A 23,291-nucleotide genomic window follows, 5' to 3' on the forward strand; every position below is an offset into this window, starting at 1 on the left:
TTAACCCCTCTTTTGTAGTTGTAAGCAATTTCTGCCTCTTTGTGGAGCCATCTTTCCATATAAATCACTCCTTTCATTTTCCTTCCCGGCGTCAGATACTCTGTTCTGAGCTGCCGTCAGCACAGTTGCCTCACTTGCGTGGTGTGGGAAATTGCTCTCTGCATTCAGGTAGAGCCCTCACTGTGCTTGTGGGGACCAGAGGTTCCCCTTGCTTGCATCTGGACACATGAGCAATTTCTGGTGGACTCGTCTATCATCAGACATGGCTGAAATTACAGCACATTATCATCCAGTGGCTGATTTTCTGCCTCAGGTGATGCCGTTTTCAGGAAAGCACGCAACCTCCCTTGGTTGTGTTTCCACTACTCTGTGTCTTCATGTTGCAGGCCCTCACGTTGAAGGCGTTAGTGTGTTTTCTCTGCATAACCTCCCCTCCTCCTCCACGCACACATACACATGCACACACACGTGGGCATGCACCCTTCCTATGTATTAATGTGACATCTCCCCTCCAGCTGGTGTTAGTGTGGCACTGTCTTCCAATCTTCCAGCGAGCTGCAGATGTCATGTTATGTCAGACTTCAAAGTCAACCCCTTGCACTACCAAAATATTTTTGTGCTGTACTCTCCTTAAGTAGCTCTTATCCCTCACCACTTTTCTGCAGAGGCTTTCAGATACATTTTCAAGCAATACCTTATCAGCAAATATTAGCTCTAGCAGAGTTATGACTCTCGTTGCATTTCCAACTATCTGAATCATAAAGTTTTCCCTTACATCATTTAGGGTCCTTGTTGATGCTCTAAAGTTGGCTCTATTTGTAACTCAGGAAATAAATGAGTAGTTAACGCCTCCTGGGAGAACAGCTTTTGCAATTTAGAATACCTTGGGAGTTGATCTAAAAATATTTCATTTTGGCTTGCCTGTTCTTCTTTCCCTTAAAAAATTATTTATCATTGGTTTATGAGTTTATTAAAGCACGGTCTTCCTCCCAGTTTTTGGATTGGCGTTATTAATATATTTTGATACATAGTCAGGTTTTTCTTAGCAAAAATTCAATTAACTCTCAATTTATGAAAAAAGCAAATGATAAAAGGAAAACCAAAAAGTTACAAGATAATATGGGGGAATGTATTAAAAAAGTAAATTCAGAGAAATGCATTTCGGGCTTTAAAATTCCACCCAGCATTTCTGAAATTGAGTACTCTATAGAAGACCACTTTAAAAGCAGGTGTCAAGGATGGGAAGAGAGACAAGATTTTCATGGATTTCCAATGGTAATTATTTAAAAAAACTTTATATATGTTCAATCATAAAACTAGGTATAAATGCCTTAAGCTTACACTCTTATACGACTGTAACTTCTGAAATTATAAGTTATGCACATATATAGCCACTAAAATTTAAACTTGGAACATTAACTTAATGGAACAGATGATGTTTTATTAAAATTAAATCCACTTTGGGAGGCCAAGGCAGGCGGATCACGAGGTCAGGAGATCGAAGCCATCCTGGCTAACACAGTGAAACCCTGTCTCTACTAAAAATACAAAAAATTAGCCAGGCGTGGTGGCAGACGCCTGTAGTCCCAGCTACTAGGGAGGCTGAGGCAGGAGAATGGGGTGAACTCAGGAGGCAGAGCTTGCAGTGAGCTGAGATCGCATCACTGCACTCCAGCCTGGGCCACAGAGTGAGACTCCGTCTCAAAGAAAACAAAAAAACAACAATAAAACCCCAAAACATTAAATCCCAAGTTGCAATGTGAATGTGGCACTGACTGCTGTAAGGCCTGCCCTTCTAAGTTCCATGCACATCCTGTGATAACGAAGTTCTCCTTCCACAGTGGTTCATTCCAGTGCCTGGGAACCTTCATTACTACAGTCAAGCCCGCATCATTCAGCTTTTGCTGGTAGGAAGGCATCACTGACAAAGCCAATCTCTGTCTGTATTTTTGTCATTAGCCTGAGATGATGCAAGGAGTTCTCAATGTGCCAGTGTGGTGAACACAGAAGCAAATCTGAACATTTAAATTTAATTGTTGTCATACCACATCTAGCATATGTTTATATTATACATCTCCCAATTATGACAGAAATGAAAACACTAGATTGAAAAATATACATGAAGAGCCCATGGCCTCTATGTGTGTCTGTGTGGGGGTAGATGCGGATAAAGATATAGATTCAGATATCCTGCAGAAAGATACATATATGTCCCCACATATATGTCTCCTTATGTGGGTTCTTTTGATGCCCACTTGAAAAACATTGTCTTACACCTTTTGTCGTTATAAATATGTATTGATGACCTACTAGCTCCTGGGTAGAGGCTGGGAGGTGCTGGTGATACTGAATGTGGTTACTATCTATGTGACATTTATAGTTTAACACATAAGAGTATAAATAATTAAATTCAGTGATGTAAGCTCTATGAAGAGTCTAGGATCTTTGGTATTATCCGTATATTACAAAGAGAATGGAGTCTGAATTGGAGATTTAACTACATTTGCCATTGTCTACTAATTAAAACACAAAGGTATGCACCCTGTTTTAGGTATTATTACCGTAACAAAGGAGGAACCGTAAAGGCATTTTCTAGTTAACTCTCCGTTTATCAAAATATCAATTATCAATTCTTTGAACACGTACAAAGTCATCAATATATGAGGACACCATTTGTGAGGCTGGTTTAAAAGACTTATTCTCCAACTACCCAGATCACTTAAATGTTCCTGCAGCTATCTGTGCCTGTATGTGAGACGAGAATTTCATTTTAAAGTTAGACATAATTTTCGGACATGCATCTTATCGCACCCAACTCTAGAGTTACAAACATTCAACCATTCAACATCTGGCATGAGGCCATGGAAGGGCATTTCTTGAGAATTCTGTTCCAAATATATTCACAGTTCCCATGATACACTCTCCATTCCTTACCTTCTTTTATTTTTATCCAGGTATCATTCTGAAACAAATATATCTAGACATACATGTTTTCTTTGTCTCTCACTAGGTGTAGTTTCATGGGGCAGGAGCTTTGTCGGCCTGTTCCTACTGTGTTGTCAGCTCCTAGGAAGTTATCTCATGCACCTTAGGCACTCACTTGATATCTGTTGAATGAATCGCGGCACTTTTTTTTTTTTTGTATTTTCAAAGACAAAATATAAAAACAAAAGTAAAGAACACAAAAAAGTTAAAGCCGATTGATTTTAATTTTCAGTGATTATTTTGATTAAAATTCCAAACTGTCACTTGCCTGGTTTCTTTAAGGCAGTGAGTGGTTTTCCAAGAGGAGTCCCCAAAGCCTCAGTATCAACATCCGGAACTTGTTGAAAATGCACATTCTTTGTCTCTCCGGCCCCATGAACCAAAAGCTCTTTGGGGGCTGGCTTCAGCAATCTGTTTTTGACGCACAGTAAAGGTTGAAAACCACCACTTTAAGGCATGGATTTCCGTAAGTGCACCTCTTCCTCTGAAAACAAAACACAACAACCCTGATTCTTAACCCTATGGTACATATTCAGAAAGATCTCTGCCTTCTGATGTCTGTCAGGCTTTTCTTTGCTCTTCTAGACTCTCATTTAGACCTTCTTTCCTCACCCATGGCTAGAGGTTAAGAATGTGTACAAGTGTCTTCCAGATAGCTTTCCTTTTTTCCTATCTGTGCCTCAGGTTCCTCATCTGTAAAATGTGGATATAATATTAATAGAACACATCTCAAAGGGTAGTTATGAGGATAGAATGATTTGATACATTGAAAGTTCTTACAACTATGCCTGGTGCAGTACAAGCAATATATAATTTTAAAGGTTACTTGTGATGTAATTGTAATGAGTTCTGTTTTATCAGGGATCAGTAGGTAGGGTTAGCTTGGAATGTAAGAATTTTAAATATCTGAAATAATTTCCAAGAGATCAGAAAGTTGTCATTAACCTTCCTCAACTTGCCTCTTGGCTCCCCCTTATTTAACATCAAAAGTGTTCCCCTCTGTGCTTCTTGTTAATGAGAGTCCAGGACATGGCCACAGACAGCAGGGAAGGAGCCTGAGTTTAGAAGAGCACTCAAGCCAACTTTTTAAGTCCTTCCCTGAGTTCTCTTTCCTGCTGTTCAGGGGACCATGGAAGAGTCCTATGGTGATGGAAGAAAGCACGAAGCCATGAAACTACATTTTCTTTTGAAGCACGGCAACATCATGAGGAAAGTAACTTTCCTCAACTGACTTCATTGTTTCACTCAGTTTCTCTGTTGTTAGGTTCTGAGAACCATACAAACTTGTGAACCATCTTTGCCCATTTAGAGAGATGGCTTTTTCTCAGTTACTCTTTTCTGTTTGAACTCCAGGCCCATAAGGAGGCCCAGGTCCAAGAGCAAGTACACCGGATCATGGCCACTTACCAGGGGCAGGATTACCCAAGGGACACACAGGCTTTCCAAGGGCTGTGTGGCCAGGGCACTGAGAGTGTGTTCTGGCCCAGAGAGTAGTTCTGGATTGACCTATTTCGAAGTCCACCCTTCCTCAAGCCCGTGGCCATTTGCAGTGGTTCTATGCACCCTCATCCTGAAGTGGTTGGTCCTATACAAGGACAATGATAGGATTCAGGAAATGCACTTCAAAGATCTCAAGTTCCCTAAAGTTGATCTGCTTGAGTAAGTGCCTGAGGTTGCAGTGTAATTCTGTGTCTCCCTTCTGACAGCTCCCACTTCACACATCGTCCAGGAGATAACCCTCTTTGGCTTTCTTTGTCACCTCCATCACCCGACTATCATGGAGCAGGGTATCAGTCTTGAAGGAGACTCCCACAGAAGCAAAGCAGGGCACTAAAGGCAATGGCATCTGATTGCATCAGGAATAGATTCACGGCAAAGCTAGTGCATTCTCCATTTTGAATTAGAACTTGCAGATGAGACATGTTCGAACAGAGGGCACTGTGATTTAGCATATTAAAATAAACAGTATTTGTATTTTCCCAACATTTCTGAGTATATTGGATTAAACAAGCCACTTCCAGTAAAAGAATAACATCTTTTTATAGTCATTTGATAAGGCCTGGTAAAATGGTATCATATACTTTCCAGATACTGAGAAATTGAATGAATTTAATACTGGGTTATAAACCCCTTTGCGTGTCAGGTATTTTCCAATTCATTGCGTTAAAAGAAATTGAAAGAGGAATTAATTGATTTGTCAGTTGCGAGATCATTAAAATTATCTTTGAAGCTATATTACTATGTGATTTTTGGCATATATCTTGGAAAGCATTCAAATAATTGAGTGGCATTGCTATGCACAATTTTCATTTCCATCTTCTTATGTGAACAAGGTTTCTCTAAAAGCAAAAGTAGGAATAGAATTGATCCTGAACTCCATCTCATTCTAGCAGTGAGTAATATTTATCTACGGCATTTAAAAAAGGGGCTTATCCATCTAATTAAAAGCTGTATTTCTAGTAATTTTGCATTTTCATGTTTAATTATTACTTAACAAAATGTGCTATATATTTATGTTCTATCAATTTTATATTTGTAATGATCATTCATTTAAGAAATATATTATTGCTTAAAGTTTTATGGTCATAGGACATAAAAGAAATTTAAATTTCAATCTCTATGTATTTTTGGTTGCAAATAAATATGGTAGGTGATCAATAGAAGACCTTCAAGCATAAAATACATTTTTCTGCAGAAGATATATAACAGAAAAACAAGTTCCCGTTAAAAAAGCAACAATGCACATGTTATGACTTAGAAAAAGAGTTAGTTCCTGAGTTTTGAAAGCAGATAATCATAAGTATTAATCACTGTGATATTTAAATTCTACTGAACAAATATACACACACGCACAGGAATTTTGTGACTTAAAAAAAATTTTTAATGTGAATATATTCTAAAAGCCAAAAAATTCATCCTTTTCAATTGTAGCTTACAATTTTTCATGGCAACTTAAAAATGTGCAAGGGGTTACATAACTGAGCAGAATTAAAGCAAGAATATTTGTTTGCACTTAGTCACTTAGGTTGTGTGGTGACTAGAAGACCACACAACTAGAAGCGACTGGAACATCACGCCCTTCACTCTGTCTCAATTTAGCATCTACTTCCAGGCGTGCTGATTTTTGGAATTCTGCTATTTGAACTTTCTTTAGGAGGAGCTCTTCCAACGGGGATTTCTCCTTTATGAAAATTCACCTATCCTTAGGAAAGGTTGCACATTTGCCCTTATCAGTCATTTGCAACTGAGAGTGAATAAATTTATCATATTTTTTCCCCAAGAAAAGCCTTTGAAAGTGGGGAGCAGGGAGGATCCATTAGGGTTTACGATCCGTTAGATCTTCAAAAGGGAAATAGAAAAATGCTCTGGAAGTAAGAAAGCAACAGAAAAAGAAGCAAGATGCCTCACGATGTGGAGGGGATAACATGACTTCATTTTTTCTTTATACCAATGACATTTCTATGATGATGGGAAAGAATCATTCGATGGTACCTAAATTATCAGGTCCCACTGGTGAATGCAGTTGGGCCCTGGAAACTCGCTTACCTAGAAAGCATGCAGATTGAGGTCTGTAGCTGCTGGTGTGCAAGGGATGCCTGTGGTCAAATAAAAAGAAATAGTTTCATTGGAATATTAGAGTATGATTCTATTTCAGGTGAAAGCAAATCAACACAAGCTTCATACAAGTTCATGCATGTGTACAAGGAGTAAGATGTAGACCGAGATATGACAAGTTGCTAGCAAATCACCATTGGGTGCTGGGCGTTGGTGAGGAGTGAATGGTTAGATGGGCCTGTATCATCTTAGTGTTATTTACATGTATTATTCACCTTGTATTGTTCACATGCTTATTTAGAAAAGAACAATCTCTTCCTACAATATTGTGAGAGTGCCTAACACCCTCCCTACCCAACTTCTCAGCGGCTGAGGGGCAGATGGGCCAGCTCATAAAAAGGCCTGGGTGACCAGAAGCTGGTATTGCTTTTATTCTTCCTACCAACCAGGGAGAGGACTGCCCTAGATCAGGTGCTTTCCCCGTTCCAGAGGGCCGTGGTTCTGGTGCTTGGAGACCCTGAGCCATGCAGGACAGGTGAGACTGGTCACTTGGCCAGGTCCTGACCTCTCCACTGTGGCCAGTGTCTCTGGGGTCCTTCAGTCTCCTGAGACCTGCCTGAAGGATCACTGCTGCCACCCAAGTGTTAGGTCAGATCTAGTGAGGGAAGGCCATGCCTATTCCCCGTGTTATCCTCACCTGCAGGTGCTGGACTTACGTCCCTCCTCTCTCTGCCAGGACATTGGCAAGCCTGGTTGTCCTTGTGCATTCCTATATGCAGCATGGAGTGATGGGTGTGCATCCACATTTAGAAAGCAGTCTGTTTCCTCATGCTTCCATTCCCACGTCCTCAGTTCCTGGGCACATGCGCAGACGTCCAGCACTTTCAGTCCTGTATCAGGCCTGACAGCCCGCAGGTCATCCACACCGACACACAGGCCTCGTTTGTGTTCATAGCTTCGAATTGTTAAGGAGAGTAGGTGGGAGGTGTTGCACAGTTCCCTGCTTTGATAATAGCCTTGTTCTCTCTCCCAATGGGACAGGGAGTGTATGAGGAACAGGGATTCTGCTGATAATTTTCTTCTTTCCTCTCCTGAAGTCCTAAGATGCAGTTTTGACTTCCTCAAAAAGTGTTGGCCTTCTAAGGTGAATTTTACCAACCCATGTTATAAATTGTAGTTTGCAGGCTTTCGGCTGCTTAGGGGTATAAGGAGATTATCAACACCAGGGAGGTCTGGAGGTAAATATGTTCAATTTTTGATTAACTACAAGTTAAGTATTTGCTTTGTGGATTATCTGTGACCTATTTGAAATACTTATCCACTCTCTCTCCCATGTGCCCCTGGGCCACTTCTTCCCCAAGGTGGTAAATGTGCTCAAGAAACATAAACTAATTTTCATATAAGCCTATGGGGAAAAAAATAACAGGGAAAGCAAATGGATGGCAAAAATACATAATATGTCTCAAAATCAAATAGAAATGATTTTGTATTGTCAGTTCTTCAAGATGATTCTGGTCACTCTTAGTTTATATTTAGGAAGTTTCATCCATAATTGTTTCCTTTTAGCACTGTGTTATGTTGTTTCAATTACTCCTCAAAATGCAACGTCATATTTACCATATTATATAATCTCTCCACTCTTTCTCTTTCCCTTCCTACTCCCTCCACCACTCCCTGCCTCACTGCAGGTGTACCATAGATGACCGGGTAACCCGGGTGGCCTGGCTAAACCGCAGCACCATCCTCTACGCTGGGAATGACAAGTGGTCCATAGACCCTCGTGTGATCATCCTGGTCAATACACCAACCCAGTACAGCATCATGATCCAAAATGTGGATGTGTATGACGAAGGTCCGTACACCTGCTCTGTGCAGACAGACAATCATCCCAAAACATCGCGGGTTCACCTAATAGTGCAAGGTAAGTCCCAACTGGATCTGGGGTTGCCATTCCCGTCAGTGATGGAGGGGAAGAACAGTGTTGGTGTTTGTTCTACTTGTGTGTGAAGACACAAAAGTCATCTTCCTCTACTGAATCCAGAGTTTGACTATATGTCTTGGAATGTTTCCCATCGAATGGGTACTTAACTAAGTGCTGAATATCTTCTAAGTTTCTAAATGTTATCTCTGGTCCTTCTGTTCTCATCAATAAGTTGTGTAACATGCACTGGTTGAGCTCTCGTAAGTTACTTAGCACTCTGGAGCTGGAGTGAGATACAGTCAAACATAGATAAATACAGTACTACTCTCAATGCCTTTTAATTCTCTTATAGGCTTATTTCATAATAAAAGACTAATAATGCCAATGAGAAACTATGTGACGTGACTGTTTTCGCACAGTTGCTGGTCATGCATGCTCTGGAGGGGTCTCTGAGTGCTGTTTAGGCAGGCCCTCCCTGGCATTGCTGCTGTGTTTAAACACTCTCTCACAGCCAGACAGTGAAGTCCAGATCCAAGAGGGATATTAGTCAGAATGATAACTGCAGGTTAATATTAGTAATAAATTCAGACAATTTTAAAAAGGGGGAAGGAGAAAGGAAGACTTAGCATCGTCTTCCATTCTGCTTTAAAAATTTGAATCGGGATAGCCCAGGAATTGTGTCACATGTGCATTTTAAAATAGTTTTTAATTTAAATTTCATATTACACCTCAAAAATGGGGCTGAAGAAATGTCAGATTCTCAGATATTAAATATTAAGAATTAAAAACACGTGCAGATAGCAGTTCTGAGAATTTGAGAACCATTTTAAAGCAAGGCAGCAATCCAAATGAACTTATTTTGAACTTGACCCCAACTATCATCACCATGTAAAGCAATTTCTGTCAGGTGTTGGCTCATGGCAGGAATGAAGTTTTAAGCACATTAGTTCCGTCACGCAGTGACGCATCCTTGCTGCACCAAATGAAAGGTTCAGGTAGACTTCTTTCAGATCCTCGTTTGCAGATATCTTGAGGAAACACAGTGAGCTCTCAGAAGGGGTCCCTATGTGTGATTTAGTCTTTAGCATCTGCCTTTTATCAGATCCCATCTGTCATAGATTCAACAGAATTTTTTTTTTTTTTTAGTTTGTGAAATGTGTATGGCATCCTTGCTTAGCTAAGATAGATTCCTCATCTCTGATTTAAAAAACAAACAAACAAACAAAAAAAGACCACGATGTTGCTCATTTCAATTGGTTTCCTAGAGAGAGGTTGCATGAGGGCTGTCTATTCATGCTTCAGTCACTTGTATGATTCAGGTTGCCCATTCTTTCCTTTTGGTGCAAGCAGCCAGGCCTGCCTCTGTAGCCATTTGTAATGGCATGTGTGGGGCCAGAGAGCTGTCTGCTGCCACTGCTGTTCCCCAGCAGTCCCTGGCACTGGCATGCTGCCTGAAGCTTTGCTCCTGCCCAGCCTCCAAGCCCTGCTCCCCTCCTCGCGTGCTTTCAGGCGTTCACACGCGCCATCCAACAGACATCTACAGACGCTGCGGGTTTCCACTCTCCATACATGTCCACCCACAGCTCTGGAGCGACAAGACTGCCTGCCATCTGGAGATCAAGACAACTGTCACATCTGATACTTCTCCTCAGAGGACGACAGAGGCACTTGGTGAGATCAGTCATCGGAGATGAGCTGGGCTATCTGCTGAACGTTTCTGAGGGTGTAGAAAACAAAAGACTGTGAGCTCTCACTACCCCACCTGCCTGCACCTGGGCTTGGTTCCAGAGGAGCTGACATTCTCGGCATCGGAAGTGACACCTCAGTGGCACCTCTGTGGCCTTGACAGCAAAGTTATTTCAAATTCAGGAAATGTGGCACTGAAATAGAAAAGAACTGTCAGGCACTGTAGAGAAACAGACTCAAGCCGAGCAAGCCTATCCCTTTTCAAGAACTAAGATAGATGATGTCAGCAAATCAAAGTCAATGCACAACATAATGGGCTGGGGGCCGAGTGACAGAGAAGGATGTTCTCCATAACACATGCTGAGCGATCCCTTGGGTGGGATGTGGCAGCCTGTGGGGTCTCCCTGTGGACCTCCAAGCTTCAGGTCAGAAAAAGTCTAAGGACAGCAAGGCATCTATTTCAGAGGTCAGCTCCTCAGTCTCCACATTCCAGGCCAAGCTACTCTCTGGCTCCAGCCCTCTGAGGTGGCCTGGGAAGTCCAGAGTCAGTCGGGATGGGTGGGGATGGGAGGGGACGATGTTCTTTTGGGGAGGAGCTTCTCCTGGGGAGGAGCATCTCTTGGGGATGATGTTCTCTTGGGGAGGAGCTTCTCTTGGGGAAGATCTTCTGTTGGGGATGACATTCCTTTGGGGAGGACATTCTCTTGGGGAAGATCTTCTCTGGGGGATGATGTTCTCTTGGGGAGGACGTTCTCTTGGGGAAGATCTTCTTTTGGGGATGACGTTCCTTTCGGGAGGACGTTCCCTTGGGGAGGATCTTCTCTTGGGGAGGAGCTTCTCTTGATGATGACATTCTCTTGGGGAGAAGCTTCTCTTGGGGAAGATCTTCTCTTGGGGAGGACATTCTCTTGGGATCCTTGGCAGGCTGGTTTGTAACTTTACTGAGAGGCCACAGAGAAGGAGGTCAGAAAGCTGAATTATTTCCTCTTGCTTAGTGATACAGTGACTTGCTCTTTCTTTGGAAGACAGTTGAATTACCAGAGGGTGGACGTAGAGACCCCACTGCTCAATTAGAAATAAACCCCAGAGCTCTTCTCCCAGCAGCCACTGGCTTTTGTCCAGTCTATAGATTAATTTTTCAGACACAGTGTTAGTTCAGGTTAGATAAAGATAATGAAAGTTTCCTAATCCTCTTAAAGAAAATTTATCTGACTGAGTAGAAAGCTTTTGGAAGACAATAAGACATGTATAAAACTGAGGCCTTATCTCGCCTTTAATTTCAAACTGCTGATGGGTATTGATTTTGCAATGAGAAAAACAGAAAAATTTCCGAGCTGCCGCTTGTCTGTTTATAAAAACAAAAAGGTGTTTATGTATCTTCTGTCCATTTGAGAAAGTGGGTATCTCATTCCTTCTGCCAACCAGATGCCATCAGCAGAAGGGAGTGCACGCCTACGGGATTCAGCTTTATCCCTCCTGCCATGGGAGCGCCTGAGAGACACTCTGCCACCAACCTTCCTGCCTGCCCTTTCGTGTTGTAGAAGGCAGCCTTTGCCACATATCTGAGTGAACTAATTTCCAAATCCTTCTCATTGAGAACAGAAGCTGCCTTCGTTAAAATTGTGTCACTGATACCCGAGGTACATCTCAGCCACTGAGGGGATCAGTGCAGGCACCGTGTGAGCATGTGATAATGTGATCTAGGCTGCACACCTCAGTGTGGAGGAAATCCGGAGCAAGGGGGAGGCACTGCTGTGGGGTCGGATTAGTTGGGGGGAAAATCAGCCTGGCAGCCCTGCAGAGCAGGAGCTAAAGTGGGAGAAGCTGGAGGCACAAGCACAGGCAGGAGTGACTCCCATCCCCGCTAAACAGTGCAGCCAGGGTGACCGTGGGCCTATCTGCAAAGATCCAGAGGTGCCTGAGAGGCGGTGTCCACAGGAAACTGAAAGCATTCATCCTCATACCTGGAAAGAGGAAGAATTAAAATGATATCACCCAGATTTTTTAGTTCGGAGAAATGTTAGTGATTGGGGAGATACGATCCTATGCCACTTGGAAAGAACAGCTTTGGGCTTACAAGCTCTAGAGATAAACAACACACAAACATTACACAGATGTTGCAGAACTAGGGAACAGGTGTAACCTAACACCAGAAAGGGTATATTTGAGATTCAGCATGAATTTCCTGGCTGGAGAGTAGGTAAATGTTCTGAGGTTAACAATTCCTAGATAACAGTAAGAATCATAATTTATTTATATCCAACCTCAGCACTTAGCACACCGTCTGAGGCACAGTAGGCACTCAGCAAATGTTTGTACAATGAACAGAAGCAGATTGATATTGCTACTGGAATGGCATAGGAACACAGCGATCATAAAGCATCTTCCTGCAGATACAGGTGACAGGGAAGACAGACAATGTCCAGATGACTCAAAGAGGACAGTCATGGAGGAAAGGTCCCTGAAGGGGACAGGGTCCTCAATGTGACAAGCTAAGAGATTGTTCTAAAAGGATAACACAAATTCCATGCATTTATTTAGTACTCTACAGAGATGGCACAATGTTTGTCACCTTTGACCCACACAACAAACCCTGGGAGGCTGTAGTGCAGAGACTGTTATCTCCATTTGCAAATTAGGTAACTGTAGCTCATGGAGGTTAAGAGCCTGGCTGAGTCCCCAGTGAGTAAGTAGCAGAGCTGGGTCTTGAACCATGGCCACAGGACTTTGAGAGTAGTGTCTTTTTAGCATACTGCAGTCCCTCCAATGCCAACAACATCCATAGTTCTCTGCTCTAGATCAATGGAACATTTTCAGGATTTCTGTGTGTTTGTGTGTGTGTGTGTGTGTGTGTGTGTGATTTTTCCTTCTCTTGATATTGCATTGTAGCAACAGAAATTGAGGACAAAGCTCAAGAAAGAAAATTAGTGGTGGGAGTGGGACACCAAAGCTACAATAAATGATGTAGAGAGGCTGTGAGGGGGGCAAAGAGAGGATAATTAATTTTCTAGTAGCTCATCCCTTCAGGAATATGCATTTTAAATGTTACCACTTTATCCTATGTAAGTACTGAAAACCCTGGCCCCTCTGTGGATCCAGAATCTCATTGTCATTCTAACTGTCATGAGCTCTTCAGCATTCTGAAAGAACGCAGAGATCTATGTGTGCCAATGGTACGTCATTGTCATTGTTTGTTGGAGATAGATGGAATAAGAAGACATGTCTATGGTTGCTTCTTGGATGTAGGTATTCTCTACCTGCTCTCCTGCCTTGTTCAGAAATCTCTTCACTACAGAGTACTTCCTTTTATGGAATGAACTCCTCTTGCTAAGCCCAATTTTATGCAGAGGGCTAGAAATGATGAATTTTATTAAATTCTTACACAGGAGGCTCCACAGCAAGCTTATGCAATTTCTATGTAAACAAAAGACTCTGCATCTCTTAGCTTGGTGTCAGTTCAGGTGAAATTGGTTGGTATCTGAAGTTGAGTTTTGCATATAAAGAAAAATGGGTTCCCAGCCCTGCCAGTCCTAGATATTGCTGATCACCAACCAACCTCAGCATTGGGCGTGCTAAGTATAAACATTATCTCAGCCGTTCCTTACAGCTATCCACTCTACAAAATATACACCCTAGTCATGTTTACAAATAAGGAAATGGAGGCTTAGAAAGATTAACAACTTACCCAATGCTGATGCAGCTGCCGCGTGCTTTAAATCCCCTTCACTAGACTTACTCGTCAAGGTTAAGCTTTTCTCAAGAGAAAAAAAGTTATCAAAATACAAATAGTTAACAAGGCACTTTACATGCATTATCTCTTTTGATTATGCTTCCCCAAAGCCCTACATGACAGAATAGAAACGCACACCTTTCCAAGACCAGAAAGTGAGATTCAGAGACTTGGAAGTGATTTGTCCAAGTTACGCTAGTGAGGAAGTGGCAAAGCAACACCCAAGACTGGGTATATTCACTCCGTAGCCAGCAGAGTGTTCAACACGCCACTGACTCAGAGTTAAGTATGTAGACAGGTACCTGTTCTTATGTGAGAAAAATGTCAACCTTCAGAGGTGTTCCAGAAAACGGTGGGCCCTGAGGAGATAATTCTGGGGTGGGGACAGCAGGTGGATGCTGGGATTGTACCAAGGAGCGGTTGCAGCAGGTCCAGGGAGGCATGGCCATAGGTCACAATTTTGCCAGGGATTTACCTATTTTCAACTCTTTCTTTGTAAGCAGTTTCTTTTTTTAGGCTATTTTCTCCTCTTTTCCTAAATATTACCCAAACATTTAAATGAACAAATGTGCTTATAGATTAAAGAAAAGCAGGCAGTTAACCTGAAATAAATTTTATGTATTCAACTGCTACTTAAAATTGTAATCACATTTACTCTTCACAAAGACAGGGTAGAAGAGTGGAAAACAATAGGACCAGCCAGCAGAATGCTCACTCCTCAGCCCTGCGCTCGACTCCTAACAGTGCAGGCCTGTGTCTCCAAGACGTTCCTCTCCTGGCTTATTAACATGGGGTGAAGAGTAGAATTCAGAGTAATTTCTTTATGTGCACATATGCATACTTTAATCCCATGTGTGGTTGTGTGTGTGTTTTTTTGTGTGTGTGTGTGTATGTCAATTGGAAATAAGATTCTGAGAAGGGGTCTCTAAGCTGCAAATTCTGTATATTTGTGCAGATAAAGCACACAGCTAAAATTAGGTAAAGGACTTTTCTGGGCGTCATGTCCTTGACTTTGCAATGGAAAGATTGAACTGATGGTATGAAAGTCCTTTCTAGTTATTCTATGTTACTATTTTTCAGTGTAATTTATCTCGGAATTTGTGTGTGACCGGGAGTCTCTGCACTCTGTGTCTCTCCTACTTTCACCCGCCGATGGCACAATTATTAGGTTGGTGTGAAAGTAATTGCAGTCTTTTGCCATTGTTCTTACTATTTCTTATTTGTATTTTTCTCCAGGGGCTTTAGGATTTAAGGTCGCTTACTAAGACTGCTAGTTAGGGGTGACTGTAAACCTTGTTGTTCACCTTTTTGGTTAGAGAAGGTGGAAGAGAAAGATACCATTTGCTTCCTAGTTCTTCTCTGACATTTGTAACCTCCACAACCCACGTCAAGTGGACACATATTTAATGGACAGTGGGGTGGAATTCCAGAGGCCACAGAGGAAAGAGCCATACAACCTATGAAAACTATGTGAGTTGTGTGCATGTGACTGCAGAAGAAACAGATATGAAAACTCTGTGTGTGTGTGTAAGAGTGTATGTATGTGCGAGGGCATTCGTGAGTGAGTGTGAGTGTGTACGTGCTACCTCTGTGTGTCTTAGTTCCTAAGCAGAGCAGAACAAACAACATATTTCTCCTCACAACAATGGGAGAAGAGACCTGATAAATGGAGAAATCATCAAACATCAAGCATATATATGTATATGTGTATATGAAGATACACATATATATGCTTGGATATACACATATATATGTTCGATGTTTGAGATGTGTATATGTATATGTGTATGTATACACATGCTTTATGGAAGGGTTAGGCTAACTAAGAAGGCAACTACAACACAGAAGGAATCAAGAATGAAGTTGCTGTCCAGAATACCCTCTATAGCACATAAAGGAAGAGATCTCAAGTCTCCCTTCACTGGGAGGGTGTCCCCACACTGCCTTCTGCACCTGCCCCACCCCCTGCCCTCAGGGTTAGAACAAGGCCACACTCACCCCACCATGCAGTGGTCCTATCCCGGCTCTCAGACTACTGTGTTTCTCAGATATTAACTGAATATGACACCTTGTGTAGCCAGAGTAAAATTGATGTTGACCTTCATGAGTCTCCTAGATTGTGACCTTTCATGACATTGTATGTAGCTGATGACAACACAGTTCACAACACAGTTTATAAAAAAAAAGAAAAAGAAACAGATTTCTCCTTGTATCAGGCCTTTTCTCCCATTGTTGTGAGGATAAATATGGGGCTTTGTTCTGCTTTGCTTTGCAACTAAGACACACACAGACACCACATACACATACACACACTCACAGATGTACTCACGCACTCACACGTACACACACTCTTACACGCACACCGTTTTCATGGGTTTTGTCTGTTTCTTCTGTACTCATACACACACGCTCACACAGTTTTTATAGGGTTTATGGCTATTTCCTCTGTGGCCTCCGGAATTCCATCCCACTACCCATCAAATACGTGGGCTAAGCCTCTGTCTAGGAGAGGAGAGGGGGAAGCACACACTCAAATTCTCCTTGGACACTTATAGTCCATTGGATTTTAAAAATAGGAGGAGTCAGCATTTTCCAAGGTGAGTGAGACCAAAACAAAATGTGACTCTGGATGAATACATAGTCAGAACAAAGCACGGGTGGACCCTGGCAAGAGGTGGCACTTCCACTTGAGAGTCCTGGCTGGGAAAAAGGCAGAGAGATGCATTGACATGATCCAAGAAGAGGCTGCCAGTCCTGGCGCCTGGTTTGATGATGGTTTTTACAGTAGCCAGAAAAAATTAGCTGGGCATGGCGGCGTGCACCTGTAGTCCCAGCTACTCAGGAGGCTGAAGCAGGGAGGCGGAGGTTGCAGTGAGCCAAGATCACACCACTGCACTCCAGCCTGGGCGACAGAGCAAGACTCCGTCTGAAAAAAAAAAAGAGAGAGAGAGAAGTGTCAGGGCCTGGGGCTGTCATCTGCCTTATTTGCAATAGAATTAAACAAACGGAACAGTCATAATGCCTGTTCTCAAAATCATCACTGATGTGGAGATGGAGGGAAAATGAAATGCCTGTTATGTTCTGCTCAATTTGCATGGTGATCTCAGCTTATTTCCTAAGAGACCTGTCTGCCAATAGCTCCAGTAAATAGATCTTTTCCCACACGTTCCTGCTGCTTGTGAGCAGGGGAGCAATCACACCTCAGAAGAAGGACAAATTAGTAAATGTTCAAAAACTCTCCCTATAGATTAATGTCCACCATGACCCTCATATAGTGAGGATCTTACATAAGGTTTCAAGCCTCACCACCTGCAAGATTAGTTAGTCACTGTTTAGCATCCAAGTAAACTGTCAATTCGGAATAGTGATGTCTTTCTACACATAGCAGGTGTACACAGATTTGGAGAGTCTCACTTGCATTCCCAAACCTGGTTTTGAGCTCCTAGTTAACAAGTTTTACCCTCAACATAGTGCCTTGACGACAGTAACTGTTGTCCCTATTCTTATTCTGGCATCTCAAAAAGTCTTTGACTGTTCGTTCACTAAAATTCTCCTCTATAGGCATAGAATTTGAAGAGCAATAGAAGTGAAGCAAAATAATCACAAGGAAAACAGCCAATAATCTTTTTTAGTAATTATAAACAATGGTTATCATCCACTGAGTACGGTTGACTGTTGAACCATATGAGTCTGAACCATGCAGGTCCACTTATATGTGAATTTTCTTTCATCCCTGCCACTCCTGAGACTGCAAGACCTACCCCTCCTCCTCCTCCTCCTCCTTCTCCTCCTCCTCCTCCTCAGCCTACTCAACATTAAGACAATGAGGGTGAAGACCTTTATGATGATCCACTTCCACTTAATGAACAGTAAATATATTTTCTCTTCCTTATGATTTACTTGGTCTCATTTTCTTTAGTCCAGCTTACTTTGTTATATGAATACAGTATAAAATATAAATGCAAAATATACATGAATCAACTCTTTCATATTATCAGTAAGGCTTCTGGTCAACAGTAGGCTCTTAGTAGTTAAATTTGGAGGGAGTCAAAGTTATATGCAGATTTTCAACTGTGTGGGGGTCATCACCCCCAGCCCTTATATTATTCAAGGGTTAACTAAGTGGGGTGGTGGTCATCTTATAAACATTTTCATATTCTATTTTCCAATTAACCCAGAGGGTGGGATTCATGTTCCTATTTTTTTGAATGAGAAAGCTAAGGCTCAGAGAAGCTAAGGGCCCTGCTGATAAGTACAAGGTTGTATTTTAAACTCACTTCCGTTGACAATGGAATTCTCCACTCAGCTTCTAGCTTAACTTCCTTTCAATTCCATAGCTTTTAAATAAGTAGGTCAGACTACCACGCCGGGTCATTTACAATACACATCCTTCCTTTGTCAGGTTGCCTCTGCTTAAGGCATTGTAATCTAATCTCTGTGGAGTCAGGATCTGTCCTTAAACTTTTTTCTCTCCTGTTTTGTTGATCTTATCTTAGTAATTATAACTTTTTTTCTTGGAGTTAATATCAGCTCTATATCATTGGCTCCTAAATCTAAATTTCTAGTTTTTAGTTCTTTCCTAATTCTATTCTCTAATGTTTGATTATCTTCTTAGCTCCTCAACTTGGGTATCCCTTAGGAATCTTAACATGTTCCACCCTCAACTTGTCTTCTTTTCTCCAAAACCTGTTCCTTTTCTTGTAATTCACATTTCTATTCATGGAAACACCATTGTGTGTAAAACCTTGGCTTCAGCTTTGACTCTTTTTCTCTTTTGCTTCTCTATCAAAGCAAATGTCATGTCCAATAACGTCATTCTCTCCCTTTCTGTTCCCAAAACCACTACCTTCAAAGTGAAGAGTCTTACTCTCTACTGACTTTTGCCTGTCACGTCCTAATTGATACCTAATCCTCGTCTCTACCTCCCTATAATTCATTTTAACAGTGTTGTCTAAGTATTTCTGATGCACATACTGATCATGTCACTTACCCCACTTGTATTTTAATGGCTCCCTATTGACAGTGAAGTCAAGTCAAAACCTCTTAGATTGTCTTTCCAGGTGCTGAGCAATCCAGGGCCAAACCTACTTTTCCACTCTTACTTCTTTATTTCTTTTTACTTTTTTATAGGAGGCATGTTTCTTTCTTTTTTAATGTTTGTTTCCATAGGCTTTTGGGGCACAGGTGGTATTTGGTTACATGAGTAAGTTGTTTAGTGGTGAGTCGTGAGAACAGGTGGTGTTTGGTTACATGAGTAAGTTGTTTAGTGGTGAGTTGTGAGATTTTCGTGCACCCATCACCTGAGCAGTATATACTGAGCCCAATTTGTAGTCTTTTATCCCTCACTCCCCTCCCACCCTTTCCACTCTTATTTCTTATTTCTCCATGTTTACGTCCTACACACAACCTAGTCAAGTTTGTCCTTGTGTAATCCCCGCTGCCCAGCATCCTGCATTCTTCCTCGTTTCTCATAGAATTTATCTGCTTTTAATGTTCTTAAAACATTATCCTGCAGAAAGCAGTACTGTCCAATAGACCTTTCTGTGATGATGGAAATGTTCTGTATTTACACTCTTCAACATGGTAGCCATTAGCCACAAGTGACTGTTGAGAACTTGAGTTGTGACTAGTATGACTGAAAAGCCAAGTCTTTAGTTTTATTTAATTTTAATTAGTTTAATTTGAAGTAGACACACATGACCAGTGGCTATCATATTGCACAATTTTAGAGTTGCTAGGGCCTTTTTAAAAAAATTCCAGCTGCCACTTTACCTGTACTTCCTTATGATACCTGTAGCTTTTTGTTTCAAATTTCAGTTATTGGTGGATATAATTCTCTTGCTCTCCTAGACTGTAATTTCCTAGAAGACAAGCCAGAGGAGGTGGCTCCATAATTTTTCACAGAGGTGCAGCTTAGGGATAGCAATCTGAATTGGCATGACCATAGAAGTCTCTCTTTCACAAATTTATATAAAAGGTTATTAATACATAAAAATAATAGCAAAATATTCTAAATATGCTTTTAAGATTTTATGAAAGATTGAGGGAAAATGTCAATTGTTCTTAGGAATGAATAAGCATCTCAAAGGATGGCTTACTGGGGGAGATACTGGTAGCCACATCATGAAAAGCCACGTACAGCATGGATTTATTCCCTTCAAGTCCCTTACCTTGGGACAGATGCTGTACACTGTAGCATCGAAAACACGCCTGTTGAATAAAGAAATTCTTAGTGAAACCTTAAAAAGAATTCCTTAATTTAAGGCTTCTGGGGAAAATTTCTAACACAGTCACTTTGCTTTAGTGGTGTTGAAAATCACCCCTAAACAAGGTGCCCTGATGGTTGTCCTGGCAGGCAGAGCTGGAAGAGCAGGGACCCAGCCTGCTGCAATCAATTTAATGGGATGGATTATGTGCTCCGATTGTCCAGTAAGCAGACATTAATGACCAGTTAGCAACTGTGTTCAGGTCAATTAATTTATATTTGTATTTTGCAAACTAAAAGTTGCTCTGTTAGATTATTGATTCTTTGTCCCTGTATTCAATTTGTTTTTAATTGCACCATTGCTGGGCCAAGCCCTCCCTCCTGGCAAGCTGGCAATAAATCTGCCGCCATCTCAACAATCAACAATAAATGTGTCTCTTCATGTCATTATTAATATGTGTCTTGGATTGGTTCATTACCACGGTTAGCAGTTTATAAGGGTCCGTGGCACACTGCCAGGAGGATTCCTTTTCCCAGGGGCTAGTTTGTCGTGATAGGACTGATGTTTTCAGGCCTGTGTGTGTGTGGGAAAGGGATCTTGGATTTAATTTAATATAGCTGGAACACAAGCTACCAAATCCTCTTTTTATCATAAACAGCTTTAGAAGATGATATTGTTGTAATAGATATTTGTACCCTCTCTTTCAATTCTTCTTTCTTTTAATTTTTTCTTTCTAATTTTTTCTTAATTTCTGTTCAGATAGATTATTTCCCCCTCAGACACAACATAACAGCTCCCTGGGTAACCTAAAATCTGCAGGTAAGTGAGCCATGAGTCCCCTGGGAGTCGGAGTTTTATTACTGGGTTTTTGTTAGTTAAAAGCAGAGAAGGAGTTCCCTCTGATTGACGGATGAAGGGTGATTAACAGAGCTGTAGAAATGCTGCTCCTAGAATGTCACCTAAATGGTGGTGGTGCCTGCCACCACACCCAGCTATTTTTGTATTTTTAGTAGAGACAGGGTAGGAAAAAAAATAAGCCCCATCTTTTAATAGAAATAATAATTAATTATAGCATTGTTATTGGTTCTTTTAGTTATGATTTTTCAGGGGAAAGCACAGATTTTAAATGAATTTATAGGTTGGCAGAAGAGATTACTCTGTGTCCCAGAAATGCCAAGCAATAAATTTAAATAGAACTTGAGTGTTTTCTAAAAACTCTGCAATGATCTGGGATCAGATGATCATGAGGAGTGTTTGTCGTTTCCAAGGTACAGGTTGCTTGAGGACAAAAATTTGGTCTCTTTCGGACACAAAGTTTGCAGTCAGTTTTTTGATTCAGGATATAAATTTTGTATGTAATTTACAATTAGCAAAACACACACACTTCTAGGCACGTGGCTCTCTAACATAGACCAAACTGAGCTTGTTGAATGAGAGAGGCATGGGAGAGTTTGACACTGGATATTCCCCTTAATAAGAGTCTGAGTTAGCCCTGGTAAGTGGAGGGCTGGAGGAGTGGGGCTCCTGCCTGGGAGATTTGGGAAAGTAAAAGGTGATAAGGGAAAGAGATGGAAGAAGAACTTGAAGATGCCTGCAAAGAGCCACAGATGTACAAATTGAGGATGTGAAGGAAACTAAAGGAAGCAGAGGAAGGTCGAGAGTCAAGAGAAAGAACGAAGAGGCAGAGGAACCTCGCTCATGGCTTGGTGTTCTGAGGGCGCCTGCCTGGTTGGAGATGGGAAAACCAAAGAGCAGAGCCAGCCTCCCTGAGGCTCTGCATGCAGCCTCCCAGTGCAAGCCCAATCTGCACCTTGTTCCAGGACACCCTGCGGTTCTCTGGGCAAATGGCACACTCCCCAGGGAGGGTCTCTGCTCTCCTACCGCTCTGCCTGAGCTCCTTCAGCAAGAGGCAAGAGCAGGAGCCAGCTTTTCTGTTTTAGAGATGGAGTCTCACGCTGTCACCCAGGCTGGAGTGCAGTGGCATGGTCTCGGCTCGCCGCAACCTCTGCCTCCTGTGTTCAAGTGATTCTCATGCCTCAGCCTCCCGAGAAGCTGGGATTACAGGCTCGTGCCACCACGCCTGGTTAAGTTTTGTATTTTTAGTAGAGACAGGGTAGGAATGAGCTTTTTAAAATAGTCCCACGTGGGGCACAGCAGGAGCAGGCCAGGTGTCTGCCTCTCACCCTATCCCACCCTCCTGCCTTTCCACACCACCACTGAGAACCAATCACATCGCTGGCCACTGAGGGTTGGGCTTGTGTTTTCCAAGTGCTCTAATTCTGAGGTATATTCAACAGAAAAGGCAATACTAACGACAGCTAAAGCCTTGATTCATATATATGGAAAAGAGTCTCACTTACTGAGCTGCTTCTAGGAGGAAGGTAGGTAAAATTTCACTCCTGGTTTGACCACTTGCTCTGTGACCTGAAATGAGTTACTCAACCTTGCTATGTTTCAGAATCTTCATCTGTCAACTGTGAGAAAGAAAGCCTGCCCCACCTTCTTCATGAGGTTGTGCATTAAGGTGCAACCCTCTATTAAAATTATTTGTTTCCCGCTGCTAGGCTAATTCCTGAAAATGCTTCTGAGATTGCATGACAAATATTATGCCAGGGTGGTTCAGCAATTTTTAGAACTGTCCCTTCACTTATCCTAATATGGTTTTATCACATAAAAGCATTGGTATCATATGTTTTGATAAATTATGTTAGATTTTGTGGATAGCAATGGAATAACTGTGCCTCCTTTGGAATATATGTGAACATGTGTGTATGTGTTTATGTGTGATACCTCTGTCCTCAATATCTTATAACATTCTTGCTACTTTAAAATATTCTTCTCATAACTAGTTTTGATATTGTTGTCATAATTTTATAATCTCATGTTCAAGATGTACTTCTGAAAAAAACACATGCACAATTGTACTCATTGAGAGAGAATGAAGAGATGAAGCAGATAACTTTGAAACAAAAGAGAAATAATATCAGCAAGACATCATCAAAGCTTTCATCAAAGGTTTTGCTTTCCTTAAGAGCCTTCCATCCCAGCATCAACATTACTTATGCCAGGAAATAGAAAATGTAGAGACCTTCCCAAGACTGCGTCTTTCAGGGGCCACTGCTGCATACCCAATGGAATCTCTTCGTTGGTAATGAATTTCCCTTGTCTGTAATCACATCCAGTAAAAGATAAAACAATGTACAATTAA

The 23,291-nt window shown here is 41.6% G+C and overlaps 1 protein-coding gene across 9 annotated transcripts in view; it reads left to right on the forward strand.

Moving 5' to 3' along the window:
* OPCML (opioid binding protein/cell adhesion molecule like) overlaps positions 1 to 23,291 on the forward strand; it is a 1,139,289-nt gene that overhangs the window by 896,253 nt on the left and 219,745 nt on the right. For all 9 annotated transcript variants that reach the window (XM_012495938.2, XM_030829258.1, XM_030829259.1 and 6 more), the window contains one exon: positions 8,229 to 8,461. In XM_012495938.2, the coding sequence (XP_012351392.1) occupies positions 8,229 to 8,461 (233 nt within the window). The remainder of the gene's footprint in view (positions 1 to 8,228; positions 8,462 to 23,291) is intronic.

The sequence above is a fragment of the Nomascus leucogenys genome, chromosome 15 (assembly GCF_006542625.1).
Source record: "Nomascus leucogenys isolate Asia chromosome 15, Asia_NLE_v1, whole genome shotgun sequence".
Classification (NCBI taxonomy): Eukaryota; Metazoa; Chordata; class Mammalia; order Primates; family Hylobatidae; genus Nomascus; species Nomascus leucogenys.